Source organism: Xenopus tropicalis, chromosome 3 (genome assembly GCF_000004195.4).
Source record: "Xenopus tropicalis strain Nigerian chromosome 3, UCB_Xtro_10.0, whole genome shotgun sequence".
In the NCBI taxonomy this organism is placed as follows: domain Eukaryota; kingdom Metazoa; phylum Chordata; class Amphibia; order Anura; family Pipidae; genus Xenopus; species Xenopus tropicalis.
In genome coordinates this window covers 49,808,451-49,826,611 of record NC_030679.2, presented here as the reverse complement: position 1 = coordinate 49,826,611, position 18,161 = coordinate 49,808,451, and the positions used below count along the sequence as shown (strand labels likewise).

The 18,161-nt window shown below is 38.3% G+C and overlaps 1 protein-coding gene across 1 annotated transcript; it reads right to left on the bottom strand.

Annotated features, from left to right (window-relative positions):
- Positions 1-1,161: 1,161 nt before the first annotated feature.
- tdg (thymine DNA glycosylase) lies at positions 1,162-14,087 on the bottom strand. Its single transcript, NM_001004982.1, is given in 10 exon segments — positions 1,162-4,380; positions 5,704-5,835; positions 6,484-6,655; positions 9,055-9,149; positions 9,235-9,317; positions 9,408-9,543; positions 10,774-10,843; positions 10,921-11,150; positions 11,767-12,026; positions 14,014-14,087. Coding segments are annotated over 10 exon segments (1,326 nt in total). The 5' UTR covers positions 14,037-14,087; the 3' UTR covers positions 1,162-4,255.
- Between the last annotated feature and the right edge of the window lie 4,074 nt (positions 14,088-18,161).

Genomic DNA, 18,161 nt, shown 5'->3' with positions numbered 1-18,161 from the left:
GCCTTATAATGCAGTCATTCCTGCACACCTTCAGCTCTGCACTGGAAAGATTAAAATTTCACCAAGTCCTTTATTATACATGCAAAAGGAAGTAGCAGCCAGATTCAGTTCTCAAAATACAAAAACATTTTTTTTACTTGCACTCACATATTTAAATGGAGCTCAAAAACCAAGTTTATGCATTTGTATCTGTTAGTATGTTTGGTGAAAATAAAAGTATCCCAGTTAAAGTAGATGGCGTTCTGCAAAAGCTCTCCTCTTCTAGAGAAGTAACCTTTTGGTTTCATAACCCTCTCATGTTTGTAAAGCCATTGTCATTTTTCAGAGAACCAAAATACATAATCATGACATGGACAAACAGTATCTTACATTACCACATTGGAAACCTTTATGTTTCTAATAGGAACAGGTCCCATTCTTTTTTTTTTTCTTTGTAAATAAATTATAGGTATGGGATCCCTTATCCAGAAAGTTCCGAATTACAGAAAGGCCATCTCCCATAGACTCCATTGTAAGCAACTAATTCTAATTTTTAAAAATGATTTCCTTTTTCTCTATAATTATAAAACAGTACCTTGTACTTGATCCTAACTAAGATATAATGAATCCTTATTGTAAGCAAAAATCTTATTGGGTTTATACAATATTTAAATGATTTTTAACAAACTTAAGTTATGGAGATCCAAATTACGGAAAACCCCAGATCCCTAACATTCTGGATAACAGGTCCCATACCTGTACATGTCATGACTAATGTGATGTTCCAATTCAGCCATACTGCAGTGACTTAAAAGGACATGTAAGTAGATGTAGGATTTGCATTCCCCCTCTACTAGTCACGCATTAATCAGTATAGAAAATTTTGGACTTGAAATATATTAAATTACATTCATTTATTCCCAATACCAGCCTTCTGGCCACTCTGCTGCGCACACACACACACATTTCTCTCAAAAATCAATGTCATCAGGTGGTTTAATTGCTGGAGGCTTTTTCCATACCGGCTTTAAAAATCAAATATTTATTAATGCTAAATGTGACAAGAGGTTCCTAATGGCCTGCTTCTGATTCACACTGTTGAAAGCCGTAGAAGCCACAGCACAAAGACACAATTCAGTTCTCTTACTATAACTATAAAAAAAAAATAATGAAATCCACAGATGCATGAATGTTTTTATTCTGTAAAAAAGTGACTGACCACATTTACAATAGTTCCCAAACAATAACAGTGGTAATTCAGCAATGGAAAGCCAACAGTACATGTGTGTCATGTAGGAAATAATCATAGGCATGGTTTGTCTCTATTGCACATACGTATAAACACAGTCACAAAATAATCAAGGGCTAAACTCTTTAATTCCCTTATTACTATCAATCCAGATAGCAGTGTCTGTTCTTTATCATAGGGCTTGCTTAAGAACTGGTCTCTCACTAATTGATACAGATTTAACCATGATACAGGAATCTGATAAATGTGCATTATGTCCAGTTAGCTCATATCTAGTTATTAGGTATTGCTACTCAGCATAAACCATCTCTTTCCATAGCTATGACCTATTGTTTTGGTTACCTGTACATGGTGACTCCAGCTATGTACCCACTTACAGACATGAGTGGCACCAAAAAAAGGTGGGTACAATGACCTTTGCATGCATAAGTAGCTTGTTACAGAAAAAAGCCTCTCCAATGCAGACTTCAGAGACAGATATATGGGCATTTGAGATATGTTACAAGGGACAATAAATTATAGCTACTGGAAAGCACAGTGATTGGGAGGCCAGATCTGTCTGATTATTCTGGGCTCTTTCCTATTCAGTCAGTGGTCACACAAACCATATAGCAAGTCAGTACTAAAACCCACAGAAGAGTAGTTACATATCATCTTGGAATACTACAGTCTGCACCCGAACATATTTATTTTGAAGTAAACATACCCAAGGCTTAAAAGGGCTCTTCACCCATTTAAAAAAAAAACAAAAAAAAAAAAAATGCATTGTATATCCCAACCAGAGGTGCCAAGCCTCTGTACCTGAACTCATAATCTGCCCCCACTAGTTAGATTAATAGAAACAAATGATGGTCCAGTTTTAACAAAAGTGTAAAAAAAAAAAGTGTAAGAATCTGAATATGTACAGAAAAAGCTACATCCTCTGCTCAGACTCTTAGACAGGGTTTAATGCATATTGTTCTCAAAACATGCACAAAATAAACTAGCTCTGCACTACATAAAAGAATGTAGGCATCTCACTCTAATCTAAGATCACAAGTTAAGATGGCACAATACATTAATCTGTCCTATTTGAACACTTATGTGCTGGGACAAATTGGGCTGGTCCATTCATTGGCTCAGGGGGATAATTGATCATATAGGGGGTATACAGAGGACTTCACTTTGGGAGGTGGATCAATCAGGTTCAAAAACCTCATCATTTTCCTTGGGAGAAAAGTGGGGGGACAAATTCCAGATTAGAACCTGCACCTCATCAGTCAGGGAATCAGGGATTTTCTGCCTCAAATCCATGCATGTATTCTAAACAGATGCAGAACTCTATCATATAGAACCAGCTTTACTGTTTTGTGAGATCACTAGCTGCTGACCAAGAGTGCTGCTTGTGAGCTTTACACAACCGTCATGCTAGGAACCCAGTTTTTGTGCAGTAAAGGTTCTTACACTGCTCACTGCAAGTAGCCATTTAAGAGAGGAATGGGACAAAGTGGTGTTAGGCTGAGCTAAAGTAAATCTTAAATGTAATGCTTATTTTCTGCACTGGCAACCCTTGAAACCAGGTGCAGGGTGACATACTGTAATCTTATTATGTGCTAAAGGGGAAAAAGGGGGTAAATATTGAAGAAAAATAGCAAATACAATGCTCTGAGTTCATTTCTGTCCCCATTTATTTAGTTCTACACTGCACCATAAAAGTTGAAATTTGAAACATTGCTATAAATATAGGCTGTTCAATTGACTATATTTTTATAAAGACCTGCAACACTTAGGGGTAAAGTTTACTTTAAAAAGAAATGGATTTCCTCACTGAGTTTTTATATCAGGTCAATATTTTGCCTGATAAGGTGAAATAAAATACATCACTACGGAATAGTCACTTAGCCACAAGCTGGGAAGGCTCTATTGGGAATTATCTCAGACTGTGAAGAAACAGCAGTACCTTTTGCTTCTCAGAGTTCGTCCTTATATCAACGGCTCAGGACACAAGTCTGAAGTTAATACACTGCAGTGACTGAGCATGCACTGCAACTTTAAGACAATAAATAGGAACCTACACTGAATGATTAAAATAACAGTAAAAAAAATAATCAGATGTTTTAAATTATTTTGTTATATATATATATATTTCAAGTACACAGAACACCTTTGTAGGAATAGTAAGAGAAAAATAATATGTAGGACATTTCACTCTTTCTTCAGCATGGCATTTCACTCTATGCAGAATGTCTTTTACTCCTACTCCAGGAATGCCTAAACTGTGCTCCTGTAAACCATAGTACAACTACAAGACCTGGCCCCTTCCTGCACAGTGTGACTTTCAGGATCTTCTGAAAGTAGATTCAGCTACCCTGGAAAGGATACAGGCTGGCCCATATCTCAGAGAGGATCCATAAAAAAAAAAAGAAAAAAAAAGAAAAAAAAACAATTCTGCATATTTTTTCCACTAAACAACTGACAGCACAAGCACCTTAGTCAAATGCTACTATATGCAGAATCTGCTGCAAGTCTATGACTGAACTGCATCATGTTGTTTTACTGTCATTCACTATAGCTCTAAGTATCTTGACCCATTAAGCTGAACCAGTTATAACGTGTGGCTCTAATATTCAGTACAAGTGATGTCCTTACATTATAGCACCGACCTTAATATATATATCCAAACAAAGGCTCCACTTGGTGGAATCACAAGTGGCAACTGCCTTGTCTCAAGCATTTTATCAAAAGGTCCAGGACATGCAGTTTGTGAATAACTGCATTGCACAGTTGAAGTTAAATACAAAACAAATGTACAAAAACAAAATCAAAAAGGCTACTCTAATTTTTTTTTGCTTTTCTCCTAAAAAATGTAGTATAATTCATTAAAACTACCTAATTTTAGGTAAGAGCTACACTAATATTTCACTAGAATAAAATTGAGAGGTAAAATGTAAAAACTAAAATAAAGGCTTCAGTTATGTAACTGAGGTTCGGTTCCTTGAGACTGCAATAAAACTGCAGCGTTTGCATAGCTTGGAACTCGGCCCAGTCTCAAGCGTTGCTCCCTCCTTGCTGTTGCTCGCCACTGTGGTTGTAAGTCGACATCTGTTCAGCAACAGGCTGGGGAATCCATTGTCCATTTTGACCTTGCCCATTAAACTCTGGATTGCTTGATACTAATTCAAACACAAACAAAAACGTATGATGTAATGTGTTTTTACAGATATTACTTGAAAAATGTATGAAATGCTTTCAGTCACTTCTTAACACCTACGTGATAAAGTACATAAATATGGTACATGCTGTTAACACCTATTATATATCCCTGAGCAAAATACTTTAAGTGCATATGAGAGTAGTAACAACAAATCTGATTCACATCCAATGTCACTTAAATTATGAACAAAGTAAAGCTGGTGATACATGGAGAGGTCAGATTGGGCTGATTCATCCTCCCCCCCCCCCCCCTTATATATTTTACCTTTTTTAACTTATTTGTTAAATCTGACAATTTTCAGATGGCAGCAGCCCTTTAATTTCTTAAACCTACTTCTCAATATAAGGCAGCAATTCAGATATCCAAAGTGATAAAGATTTGCAAATTGATTGAATAGACAAAAAAAATGCCATGTCATGAACTAGATCAGGGGTCGGGAACCTTTTTGGCTGAGAGAGCCATAAACACCACATATTTTAAAATGTAATTCTGTGAGAGCCATACAGTATGTTTGGCCACGGATGCTGAGGGGCAAGGGTGGGTCCCAAGGATGCCGGATGCGATGCATAGGAGGGCATGGCCTACGCTCGTACACGTCTTCGAACACGTCTTCTATCCGCCAATCGCAGGCCACGCCCCCGGTTTTTTTTTTAATTAAAGATTTGGCAGCGAGCCAGATGCAGCCATCAAAAGAGCCACATCTGGCTCCCGAGCCATAGGTTCCCTACCCCTGAACTAGATAGATAGTAAGTTAGTTTCTAAAATGTACAGTAGAAGTTTTTAAACTGTAGGGCCCCCAAATAGGAGGCCCAAAGAAGTAAATGGTGGGAACTCTCTAGGATGAAATTTGGAGGTGAATACAAATTGGATTCTTGGACAATAGTAGCGCTATAAAGAGGTAGTCATTTCTTCATGTATCTTTGGCCACATTTTAAGCTAACAGGGGGTCTGAACATATGTTCAACCAAGAACAGTGGCTTAAAACTAAGAGTTCTTTAAACCATTGCTGTAAATATAATATATTTTGCTGTAAATGCCATTACATATATTAGGATTTATACTGCTGGCAAAATAACTATGCTTTTAGCTCTCCTTTAAGAAATTTTCAGTTATTACAGTTTATCTTTGCTCACCCATTACTACCTTCCACAGCAGTGTTGCACCACCCAAATCCCAGCATACTTTCACAAATCAGGTTTTAAAACACACTGGGAGATGTAGTCTAGCAATGTCATGGCTGAATTCCTAAAGCAGTGTTATAATAAGAAAGAAGGAACAATACCGGTGGCATCTGTTGAGAAGTTGCACATTCCACTTTCCCCGCTTGTTGTCTGCTCATTGAATTGTTCTCCAGTGGCTTCATTGTAACCAGGGTCATATTTTTCCTCCTTTATAGCTTGTCTCTTTGCATCCGCTGGAAAGGAAAACAAAGGAAAGTCAATTTCATATTACTGTGCCAAACTCTCATTGTATTGTATAACTATCAGAAGCTTTGCACTGAGATTTGGTCCAAAGCACAGCATAACAATTACACAAGGCAACACACGGGCATCGATTTATAACAAATGGTAATAAAAATGCTATAAAGTAAAGCTGTCATCTGTGTGTGCCCTATGATAGCGTAATTATCAATGGTAAAGGAGAAAAAAAAAACAAGAAAAAAAAAACACTTTCTTTGTTAACTGTTGAGAATTCTACAACATGGGCCCTATTACTAAACTGAAGAAACAGGAGTATATTCTATTTCAATTAATTTTAATGTTTTGGACAAATAATTGACTATTTATAAAACATGGTGGTCAAACTAAATACACAAGAAAAAAATCCCATTACATTTACTCAATTTCAATGATCTTCCCAATGTGTCCAGTTTTTGTTTTCATAGGTTAAAAAAATAGGCCTTTAATTGGTGTGTTCAAGAAGGTGGTTTCAAAGCAAGAATGCAAGCTTTAGTTACAGTTTTGGAAGAGCTATATGCTGTGTTCCAATTTTAACAATATAAATCTATGTTGAAACTATCCATATAGCAAAATATAGAATCACTAGGTTAGTAGAACCTTACCTTGTGCTAACTGCAGGTCAAATGAGTACTGCACTTCCTGGACTTCCCGACTGCTTTCTACTCCCTTGAGCTGGTTTCGTAGCTCCTTTAGCTTAATGTAGTGATGGACTTTGTCCTGAGCTCTTGGAAACTGTGCACATCGAGCACTCGATGAAGGCATGACATAACAAACCTAATTGTAGAAATAACAGAAGAAAAAAGTGCACATTTATCATATAACCTTATACTTTTTTCAAGTTAGTTACATTAAAGCGTTAAACCATGTTCCCTACGGACCAACTCTTCATGCAAACCTTTAGAAACACATCTGCAGATCAATGGAACATGCAGTGTTTTATATGAGCAAGCCAAAAACTCTCTCCGTGACTTCTTGCATTTAGGAATATACAGCTACACATTATTTAGTGTTAAAGGAGACATATTGGATAAATGGGGAACAACGCTAATTTTGTAGGCAATTATGAATAATATAAGGTGCTGGTTACACTTTGTGCTAAAAATTAATTCTCTCTGTAACAATGGCCCCTTTATTGGAGCTCCCTATAGATCGTATCACTTCTCTGTCCAGTGTGAAATGAAGAGTGGGCATGTCCTAACAGTCCCTGCCAGAAGCACAGTAGGAGGGGGAGAGCCAATCACAGCCCTGCACTCACACAGGCACAGACAGGCTTCAGTTCCCTATCAGGTCAGCCTAGCTGCTGATTGGTTCCTATCCTACAGTGCAGTGTACTGAGAGCCGCCGGCTCCCCAGCTCATCCAGAGAATTCAGCCAGCAGGAAGTGGAACAGATGGGCGGGACTAGTGGGGCTTTTGTAGAATTTCTCAATAAATCAGTCAGAAACACAACTTTTTAAGCCCAATCCTTCTATATCTAGAGGAGTATAATTCACTGGTACATTCATAATTTTTATAGGATATGTCTCCTTTAAAGCACATTATCCTACATTCATAAAGACTCGCGCCCACTACAGACTTCCATTTAAATTAGTTAGATCAGTATAGATGAATAATACTGCTATGAAAAGTCTTTCATTTGGAATCAACTAGGTGATTCTGAACTGACCAAGCTAAGTGAGAACGTGAATGAAACAGGAAATGCTTGTACCATTTTGGTAGCTGTGATAAGACTGTCACATTCCAACCAGGACTAGTATTAAGTGCAGTGTGCTTAGTAAAGCAAACCAACAGATATTACAGCGATGATTTCCCATGTAAAAGTAACAGCCAGTTAGCAAATATTATGACGTTCCTGTGCCCACTCACTGTTAAGGAGCCCCTACAACAAATAACCACCATTTGAAACAGCAAAAACAACTTTACATAATGAAATGGAATAAAGCAAGTCATGTGTAGTTCAATATACCAAAGCCAACTAAACACAACATCCTACTTCAGCAAATACCTTAATAAAGTGCATGGAAGAGCTGATTTACTTATAGAAAAATCAAAGATTGAAATCACCGGGGGTACCAAAAGTTCCTATTAATACAAAACTGCTCTGGCCCAGGATTCTTCTTAGTGTGTATCACAGTGTTCCTCCATATATTTTCTTCTCCTCTATTTAAGAGGGTGTGCAGGCGCAGTAAAGTAAAAAAAAAAAAAAGGTAAACTGTAACAAAAAAAGTCAGTTTTTTCACTTTACTGCGCCTGCCCTGTGGTAGCAAAGAAATATGAAGTGGAAGAGGATTGCTCAGTGGTGGTTGCTCAAAAGAACCATGGCCAGGAGCAGTTTTCTGCTGAAAGAAGCACCGGCACAGGGTATCATGTAATAATACAATGGGGGGGGCCTAACTTTTGGCACCACCCCCCTTGAATAATTTCACTTTTCCTTCTCCTTTAAGTAAAGAGCCAGTCAGAGATGAAGGTGGTAGGGGTTAATTAAAAATGAGAGGATGCCATTTTGACTAAAAACTTTTACCGGCATTGGGAAGCTATCTGCGGCGATCAAGATGCAGAGCGTGCCTTAGCCCTTAAGGGGCCTCCAATACAAGATGGTAACACCCAGCAGGCCAGGATTTATTGAGATCCCTGCTTAAACACAGGTATATTAATCTGTAGCCTAGTCATTCCAAGCCACAAACTACAAAGATAAGTAAACAGATATTATCTATTAACTTGCCCAAGCAGGCCCATCTAGGGGGTGACCAGTAACTGGATATTGTTCACACTATATCTTTGGACAGCCCTCAATGAGCCCATAACATGGAGTTCCAAGAAACTTCCCAAGAATGCCACTCACTACAGTTTACAAACAATAATTTTTGATAGTTTGCCGTTACTGTCCAGTAAAACTACGATTAATTAATCAACAACAGAAGCAAGAATTGCTGTGGGTTTCTAGATAGAAAATGTATCATATGCCTTCCCAGTTCAGTTATGCTTTGGAACACATCTGTGACAGAGGATCTTAGTAATGATATCTCTGTTACATGAAAAGTAATGTATGAAATGCCTTTATTCGATTACTACTTATATCCTAACCAGTTGCTATCAAGAACAGTAACACTGTTACGGTTACACAGATTTCCAAGAACTTTTATTTTGTTTTATTCAGATTTTTAGTCTACTCACTGTGTCTGTTTCAGGGACTCTGTGTGGCTGGATTCCAAATTCGAACTTTTTAATCTTTACCCCAAATATTTCTTTACTAAAAATTTCATAAATACCTGTAAAAAAGGGGAAATATTTTTTAGGTAACTGAATACAGAATATCTGAAAAACAGGACTGTAATTTAAGGATTACGGACTCACATTTTCCATTGAATGCTGCTACACGAGGTTTATATTTTTGCAGCTTTTCTAAAAGAATCCTCCCTCCTTCCCGAAATTCCTTGCTAAAGAAAGTCAAAATAAAAAAAATCTGTATTAAAATACTGAAATACTATATAAACATACACATATATTGAAAAGCCAATTCTGCTTACCTTGAAAGGTCCTTGCTCCCTGGTGTCGTCCTTTCCACCATATTAGTAAACCCAATACCATATTTTTCTGGAAGTGAATGGTCATCTAGATGATTAAGCTGCATATCACTTAGTCCAGACAAGAACAGACACTTCCCTTAGGGGAAAAGAAAAAAAACTTCAGTTCTTCAAAGCAAGTTAAAGAAAAAAAAATGGTCCTAGCTTATTTTTAACTTTCATTTTTTCCTTAAAGCATGCCCATGCCTATAACAATTTTGCTGGTTCTAGAAGTGCCAACTTGCTTGCTCCCATTTGTTTCTTACGGTGACTTCAACTCAGCACATGTGCTTTACAATAAGCTGAGCAGGAAGCAGTCCTACACTACTCCAGTAGAAATCACATATTGCCACCATAAGGAACACATGAAACAGCAGACAAGCCGCCATGCATCTGAAGAAGCTACTAGGACCTGCATGGTTTTTAAAGAACAGGCCAACAGGCTTATAAAATTGGCACCTCCCATGAGTTGCAAGGCAACATGTGATACCAATTCCGTGGCAGGAACTCAAAAGTGTTAAGTTTTAGGACACAGTTTATAGGGATGCACCGAATCCAGGATTCCGTTCCGGATTTGGCCTTTTTCAAACCAAATCCTTAAAATCATGTGACTTTTTGCCACATAAATGTGGAAGTTGAAAATTTTTCGGCGCACACTGCTGCGTGGTTGTTTTTACACCTTCTATGCCCTAGTTTGCATATTAAACAACATATATTGTGTTGTATTGTCCATAAAAGTTAACACCTCATAACTTACAGAATTCCATAACTGCACTTTAGTTAAAGGAACAGTAACACCAAAAAATGAAAGAGCTTTAAAGTAATAAAAATATAATGCACTGTTGCCCTGCACTGGTAAAACTGGTGTGTTTGCTACAGTAACACTACTATAATTTATATAATAAGCTGCTGTGTAGCCATGGGGGCAGCCATTCAAGCTGGAAAAAAGGAGAAAAGGCACAGGTTACATAGCAGATAACAGATAAGTTCTGTAGAATACAATAGTGTTTTATCTGTTATCTGCTATGTGCCTGTGCCTTTTCTCCTTTGAATGGCTGCCTCCATGGCTACATAGCAGCTTATTTATATAAATTATAGTAGACTTTCTGAAGTAAACACACAACTTTTACCAGTGCAGGGCAGCAGCACATTATATTTTAGTTACTTTTATACACATTTTAATTTTTTGGTGTTACTGTTCAGTGTTCTGCTCAACAGGACAGTATATATGAGGTAATTTTGTCAATGGATAGACGTTCCATTGTCAATTATTACTACAGTATATAAACTTGTTTAATCCAAGATTAATTTAATTGCCACAAAAACTTACAGAAGTGGTTTCCTGGTCCTGGGTAATGGTGGCCTTTGTATGCTGCCATAAGACCTGGATTGATCCCAATCTGTAAATTAAAATATTGACATTTACATATGCATTTGATACACAAACACAAAAAGCCTTTTAGGAAATCATACTTACAATTACAATATCCAGGTTGAATGTTAGAATGTCTGGCAAAGTCTTGGTCATGAGTTCAGCTTCAGAGACCCCATTAAAACGATCCACTTTTCTTTTCACTTTAAAAGTATCTGTGATCTTCTCTTGCTTCCCAGACGATTTTGGAGCTTTCGCACTCTTTGCAGCTTGTTTTTTTGGTTTTGGCTCTGATGGAGCCTTGCCTCTTTTTCGCTTGCCCGTTGTGGGTTCTGCTGCATAAATGACAATAATATGGCATTTTTGTTATACTATTGAATAAAAAAGGCAAAATCACTGTGATCAATGGCCTGCAACAGGAAGATGTTATTCATAAAGCAATTCATCTGTACTTTATCAGTTATTGCCCCCATGTAACTACAAAAGTCCCAGTCCCTGTGAGTAAATTATAGAAGTACAGGTATGGGATCCCTGATCCGGAAACCCGTTATCCAGAAAGCTCTGAATTACGGAAAGCCCATCTCCCATAGGCTCCATTTTAACCAAATAATTCAGAATATTAAAACTGAATTCCTTTTTCTTTGTAGAAATAAAACAGTACCTTGTAATTGATCCCAACTAAGATATGACTAATCCTTATTGGAGGCAAAACAATCCTATTGGGTTTAATTAATGTTTTATCGATTTTTTAGATTTAAGGTATGGAGCTCTAAATTACGGAAAAACCCCTTATCCGGAATACCCTTGGTCCCGAGCATTCTGGATAATGGGTCCTATACCTGTACTAGGCATGAAACTTTCAATCATTAAATTGATCATAAAAACAATAATTTTTACCCATTTAACATAGACTGCTCTCATAGGATATTGTTTTAACATTTTACAAAATACCTTCAGCAAGATTTGGAATCATCTCTGGGACTTGCATCTCTCCATTTATAGGTTCCTGGGCTTGCACTCCAGTGAGGGTATGGAGCACTTGAGGTTCGTTAGCAGCCATCCCAGAGAAAGCCTGCAGCTCATGGGCTGGAACACCAGTTAGAGGATGCAGAGTCTGCTGCTCATTTCCTAGATCCATATTCGAAGGCACATTCATCATTTGATGGTATGAAAATGGGTAATAGGCTTGGGTTGGTTGAAGCAGGTAGTAACTAAAAGGAAGGAAAACAGAAATCCCAAGTATTAGAATATTTTCAGCCCTACACTCACAACCTTATGCATCCCAAAACTCAAGATATTACTACTATAATTAAATATTTTGTAATTAGGACCCAAATAACAATTTACTTGTGTCACAAATTACTTAGAATGATTAAAATAAATGTCTTCTCTGCCCCCACAACCCAAGTAACTACCTGTGTCAAATTCAGACACTTATTAATTTAGAAGTGTATCTAGTCTATACACAGAACTAGGTATGAACCTGCCATTAGAAAAATCCCTGTGACAACTACAATAAAGATTTTAGGTTGGAAGTAACATGAATATGCCCAACTGCCTGCATAGCTCTGTAAGCAACAAATGAGGGTCTCAAACACTCAAATGTGTGGCTACAGCTAATATATACATATATAATTACTGCTCACATGCCCTGAGGAAGAGCCCGGCCGTGCTTGAAGCGTTGCTTTTATGTGTACAGTAAGCATATGATGTAATTTTTTTCATACAATATACTTTTTTTCACTTCAAATGTGTGTGCTGTCCGTTATTGTAAATGCATATTTTATAACAGGAGCCGGAACCTATTGGGGACGTGCACCACACATTTTTTAGCAGGGTGCTGTGCTGCTTCAAAAAAAAAAAAATAAAAATAAATAAATATATATATATATATATATATATATATATATATATATACACACATTATAGAATGTCATATAAAGCAGGGCACTCACAGGACTTAAAAGTATGGTGCAAAAGAAATAAAGTTTATTTGGAATAACATACTTTTAAGTCCTGTGAGTGCCCTGCTTTATATGACATTCTATATTAACGCCTTTGCTGTGTGCACCCAGGCACTCTCTCTAATACGCGATTGCAGCTATTTCTTGCAATATAATGTCCACGCGACAGCATCACACTCCAAAGATTGCTACTATGTAGCTGCCCCTGTGCACAGAATACCATATAGATACCGAATCAAACACAAACAGCACCAAGGGTCTTGTGGTTCAAACAAATATTAGTGTATTATAATTGCATGTACAACTGACGTTTCAGTCCCTTTTGGGACCTTCAAAAAGGTCCCAAAAAGGACCGATACGTTGGTTGTACATGCAATTAAAATACAATAATTTTTGTTTTAACCACAAGACCCTTGGTGCTGTTTGTGTTTGATTTTATATATATAGATATAGATATTATATATATATATATATACACACACACACACACACACAGCATACATACTGGTAGATAAATCTCTATGTTACCCTAAAATATATTCCACATTGAATTGTTAATAAGCCCTGGTTACTACTTGGTGCTTTAGTGTATTAGCTAATAGCAATATTTCTGTTAGCAGTATCTTCTTATTAAGAAGCAGAATATACACAAAAAAATTAAGCATTAAATTGTAATGTGACCCTTATAAATACGTGTGCTTTTGACACAAGGGTTTTCTATACCACAAAGCTGACAATCTACACTTGGCACCCCCAATCATAGAACTTAACAAAGGGTATGGACTGCACATAGGCTTTTTCAGCAAGAATCAGACTACTGAAGAACTTAATTACTATGCCAAACAAGTTTCTTCCTTAAAAATCTAAACTAATATAAAACTATTATTTAAAAACCTATTTAAATAAATTAAAATATGTTTAGTAAACAACAGCTACAGAATACAAACAGAGAATTTTCAGAACCAGCTCGCAAATATACAATGTCCTGGATACACACGCATACATATATACACAGTAGATGTAGTCACTGTACAAAAGATCTGTGCTGAAAACAAAGCGATGTAATATTTAGTAAATAATGGTTGCCTTTTCCCTCCTTTTATTTATACACAAGAACTTGGGCCGCACTATCTTCCGCGCATGCGCAACCAGCCTGCATTCTATACGCGATAATCAGCCAGCTTGTTGTTCTATACACACGAGATATATAAAATAGTACACTTTCCGAACTGACCTGCTTGGGTCCTGGGCTTCCATGCTGCTGTAAAATAAATGCAACAGCTACGAGATTCCACACCGAGACTACAGCAAGCGCCGACTGCAAAGCCTACCCAGCTCTCTTGTGCTGGCCACAAAGCGCACCCACGTCACTTCCCACCGTAACCCAACCAGAGTGAGCCATCCCTATCACGTGCCCATTTCCCGAGGGGGTCCTCTAATCATGTTCTGATAGGGTCTGTGCGCACAACCTGCGACTTTAAGAGGGGTTATCGGATGTTCGGTCTGTAGGTTATCATCTGGTCTACTCCCAAAAAATGTATAGTCTTAGCTTTCTCAAACTATTAAAATCACTGAATCTTGTATACCGTTTTAAAAGCATTCCTGGTACTGTCATTATTATTATAGCTATAAGGATAAAACACAAAATACACGGTAATCTTTAGGTGGGTAATAGAACATGTCACCCTTTTTTAGTCATGCGTGTCTCTGGTCCTATCGTGGCACAGGCATCGATTGCTAATTTAGTTTGTTACAGAGTATAAACAACAATAAAGAAGAATAAACCACCAGTACTTACGATTAAACACACGTCCCTGATAAGGAAGGGCTATAAGACGACTAACTGCATGCCTGCCTGCGTTTCTGTCAGGACGTAAAGTGAGATTGGGTTCTTATTCAAAATAGGAGTGTCTGTGACACTTTAAATCAGGGAAGTACAAAGCACAGTACAGTCCTCCAGCTTTTATGAACTACAACCATGTCTGGCTTGACACTCAAATAAGGCATATTGTCAAAGTTTAGACAAAGCCACAACATAAAGTAGCAGCTTACAGAAACCCATCTTGTATTTACCAGAATTTCCAAATTGTCAGTCCAGCCAGTGGCGTAATGTAACTCTCCCAGGTCCTTGCAGAAAGGACCGTGTTATTAATAGAGTAGGTATAAAAAGGTTAGTATTTTTTTTCAAACTGGGGCAACCCTATCTCCATGTAGAATTCTATGCCCCCAACTTTCACAGCACTCCCTGCCTGGAAGCGAATGGATTACATGGCGCAGGAGATGCAGTTCCTTACTGGGGCCCTCTGTAGTTGAGAGGTCTGCTTACAGATTTGAATCTAGGCATGATTCCTGTGCTCTTAACCTGGCCATAAATCGGCAGATTTAACATTTGGCCCCTTCATACTAAGTTGGCAGCACACCAGGCCTGCACAGGCCCTTATTATGATCAATTGTTGGCCTGGGGACAGAAATATCAGAAAAAATAACCTGATCTTGTTTACGGTGAGCCTCATTCTTACCAAAAACAGCAGTGTGGCCAAATGTGCTATGCTATTGATCCTTAGCAGGCTGTAAGTAGGGGTAGACAGAAAAGGCAGCTGTCTAGGATGCTTGAATATAGGTGGCCCATGAGTATAATTTAACTTTTCTTAGCAGCGCACTCAATACTGCAGGAGCACACTGGTTATGTATATACAGGGACAGAAATCAGGAAGCAGTTGGTTCAGATTGCTTCCTGCTTCATTTTGCCGGAAAATTCCCAGAACCGGCGCATGCGCATTAGAGTGAAAAGCCGACTTCTCTGTTAAAGCTGGTGCTGTTCTCTCAGAAAAGGGGCACCAGCCCGAGTAAAAGGTAGGCGATTAAAGTCACTAGGGGGGTGCCTAATGTTGGCACCCCCAAGTGACTTTGCCTTTCCTTGTCCTTTAATGCAACTTTTAGTATGTTATAGAATGGCCAATTCTTAGGCACTTTTCAATTTATCTTCATAATTTATTTTTTTATTGTTTGTGAATTATTTGCCTTCTTTTAACTCTTTGCAGCTTTCAAAAGAGGGTCACTGCAGCAAAAAACTATTGCTCTATGAGGCTACAATTTTATTGTTATTGTTGCTTTTAATAACATATTTTTCTGTTCAGGTCCTCTCCTATTCATATCCCAGTTTCTAATTCAAACCACTGCCTGGTTGCTAAGGAATGATAGATTCTAGCAACCAGATAGCTGCTGAAAATCAAAACTGGAATGCAGCTGAGCAAAGTGCAATAACTAAGAAAAAACTACAAATAATAAAGACCAATTGCAAATTATCTGAGAACATCACTCTCTACATCATACTAAAAGTTAACCCAAAGGTAAACAACCCCTTTAAATATACAAATAAGGGCTTCTCACACAGTTGCTAAAAAGTGAGAGCTGTGGTGAGGTAATAAGAGTACCGGGCTGGAGGGTTGGGCGGCTGATGGCAAAGGGAATTGCCTTGGGTGCTCTTAGCTGTTGGCCATGCTCTGATCTTTTAGCACTTGCTTTAAAAAAAAATTATTGGGAATCCAAACTTTTTTTTGCATGATGAAAGAAGATCTGCATAGATCTGCAGTTCCTTTCTTGCTAACTATACACAGGGGACAGCTGCCAGCAAATGCAGGTGAGCAATTTACCAGCTGACCCAATGATGTGGTTCTAAAAGTGCATACACTGTCTACTAATCTGCATAGGAGACATATATACTTTACGATGTTGAGTCATCCCCTGTGAGTCCTACCCGAAGGTATGGGCTCCGATGTCCAAGGCTTTAGCCAATGAACAGCATGTGCGGGCAGATCCACCTTTGCCGAAGCTAGGGTGAAAACCACCAAGTCTTGGCCTAGGGTCAAGCCCAGAGGACTATGACACCTATTCAGGGTGCACAAATCAAACACAAAAAGGGTGCAGAAGTGTACTGGTGCAATGCTATTAATCGCCTTGGTAAGGCTCAAGCTGGCAGCTGGAAGAAATAAAAGAAAAATACCTCCCGCCCGCCTAATGGCTGGGGCAAGGAAGTGAAGCATGATTAGGCATAATGAGCATGTGCGAAGCCCCCGACAAAAAAACAAGTCAGCAGCTCTTCCCTAATGGGAACACAGCCCCTCCGCTTTCATCAAGCTTCAGCTACATCACAATTAGCAATAATCATATATACTTTACATAAAATGTAACATTGTACTTATTGTACAGCGCTGCAGAATATGTTGGCGCTTTATAAATAAATGTTAATAATAATAATAATAATTGTTGAGAGCTTAACTTGTCATACAAAACAGGTACAGCCAATCTGTCGATTCTGGCAAATGCTAGATAGGCTGCTGCCATAGATAGTGACTAATTAGTGGGCTAGTAGGGAGCTATTTGGGCCTCTGTGTACCTAAAATGTCAGGGCTTATTTTGAATCCCAGACCAGGCCAGTTCAAAAACATTGTTATCTCTTGGTACGTATACTACAGTAGACCCCCCTTTCAAGTTTTCCTGGGAACCACTTAAAATCAATGGAAATTCTGTGAAAGTGGGGTTCTACTGTTTTTCTTTAGTTGATTTCACTATTCCCTTTCTGGCTATACCAGTGGTTTCACTAAAAGTTACTGGGTCTCATGAGCAGAATCTTTAAGAGACATACAACTCAGGGCCTGAAAGTCCTGCCTGTTTTTTCAGATTAGGAACACCACGCAGACAGTTTTGACTTAGTCAGCCCTTCTGAAAACCAGACTGTTGGGGTCAAAACTGGCCCAAGGAGCCAGACATAGCTAGGGGCCCTACACACTAACCCAATTCCCCCTACAGCCATATATCTTTATAGGTGCCATAGTAAACAATCACTTAGTCTTAGGGGCACATTTACTAATCCACGAATCCGAATCCCGAATGGGAAAAAATCGGATTGGAAACTAAAATGTTGCGACTTTTTCGCTGCTGTTGCGTTTTTTTTGTATTTTGCGCGATTTTTTCATCGCCGTCCCGACTATATCGTATTTTGCGTGACTTTTTCGTCGCTGCTGTGATTTTTTCATATTGAGCAATTGTAACTGGCGGAAAAACCAATCCGATTCTTTCGCGACGGCGACGAAAAAGTCGCGACAATTCGCGAAAAAGTCGTGACGGTGACAAAAAAGTCGGGACAATTCACGAAAAAGTCGCAGCGGCGACGAAAAAATCACAAAAAAATACCAATCATTACGGAAAAAACGCATTCGGACGTTCGTAGATTAGTAAATGTGGCACATCTATTTATCCACAAACACTCAGAGTGTTCATTCGGTCCAATCCAATTTTCTGCAACTTTTTCGTACCTTGCGCGACTTTTTCGACGCTTGCGTGAATTTTTCAGCACTTTTGCAACTTTTTCGCCGCTCGTGC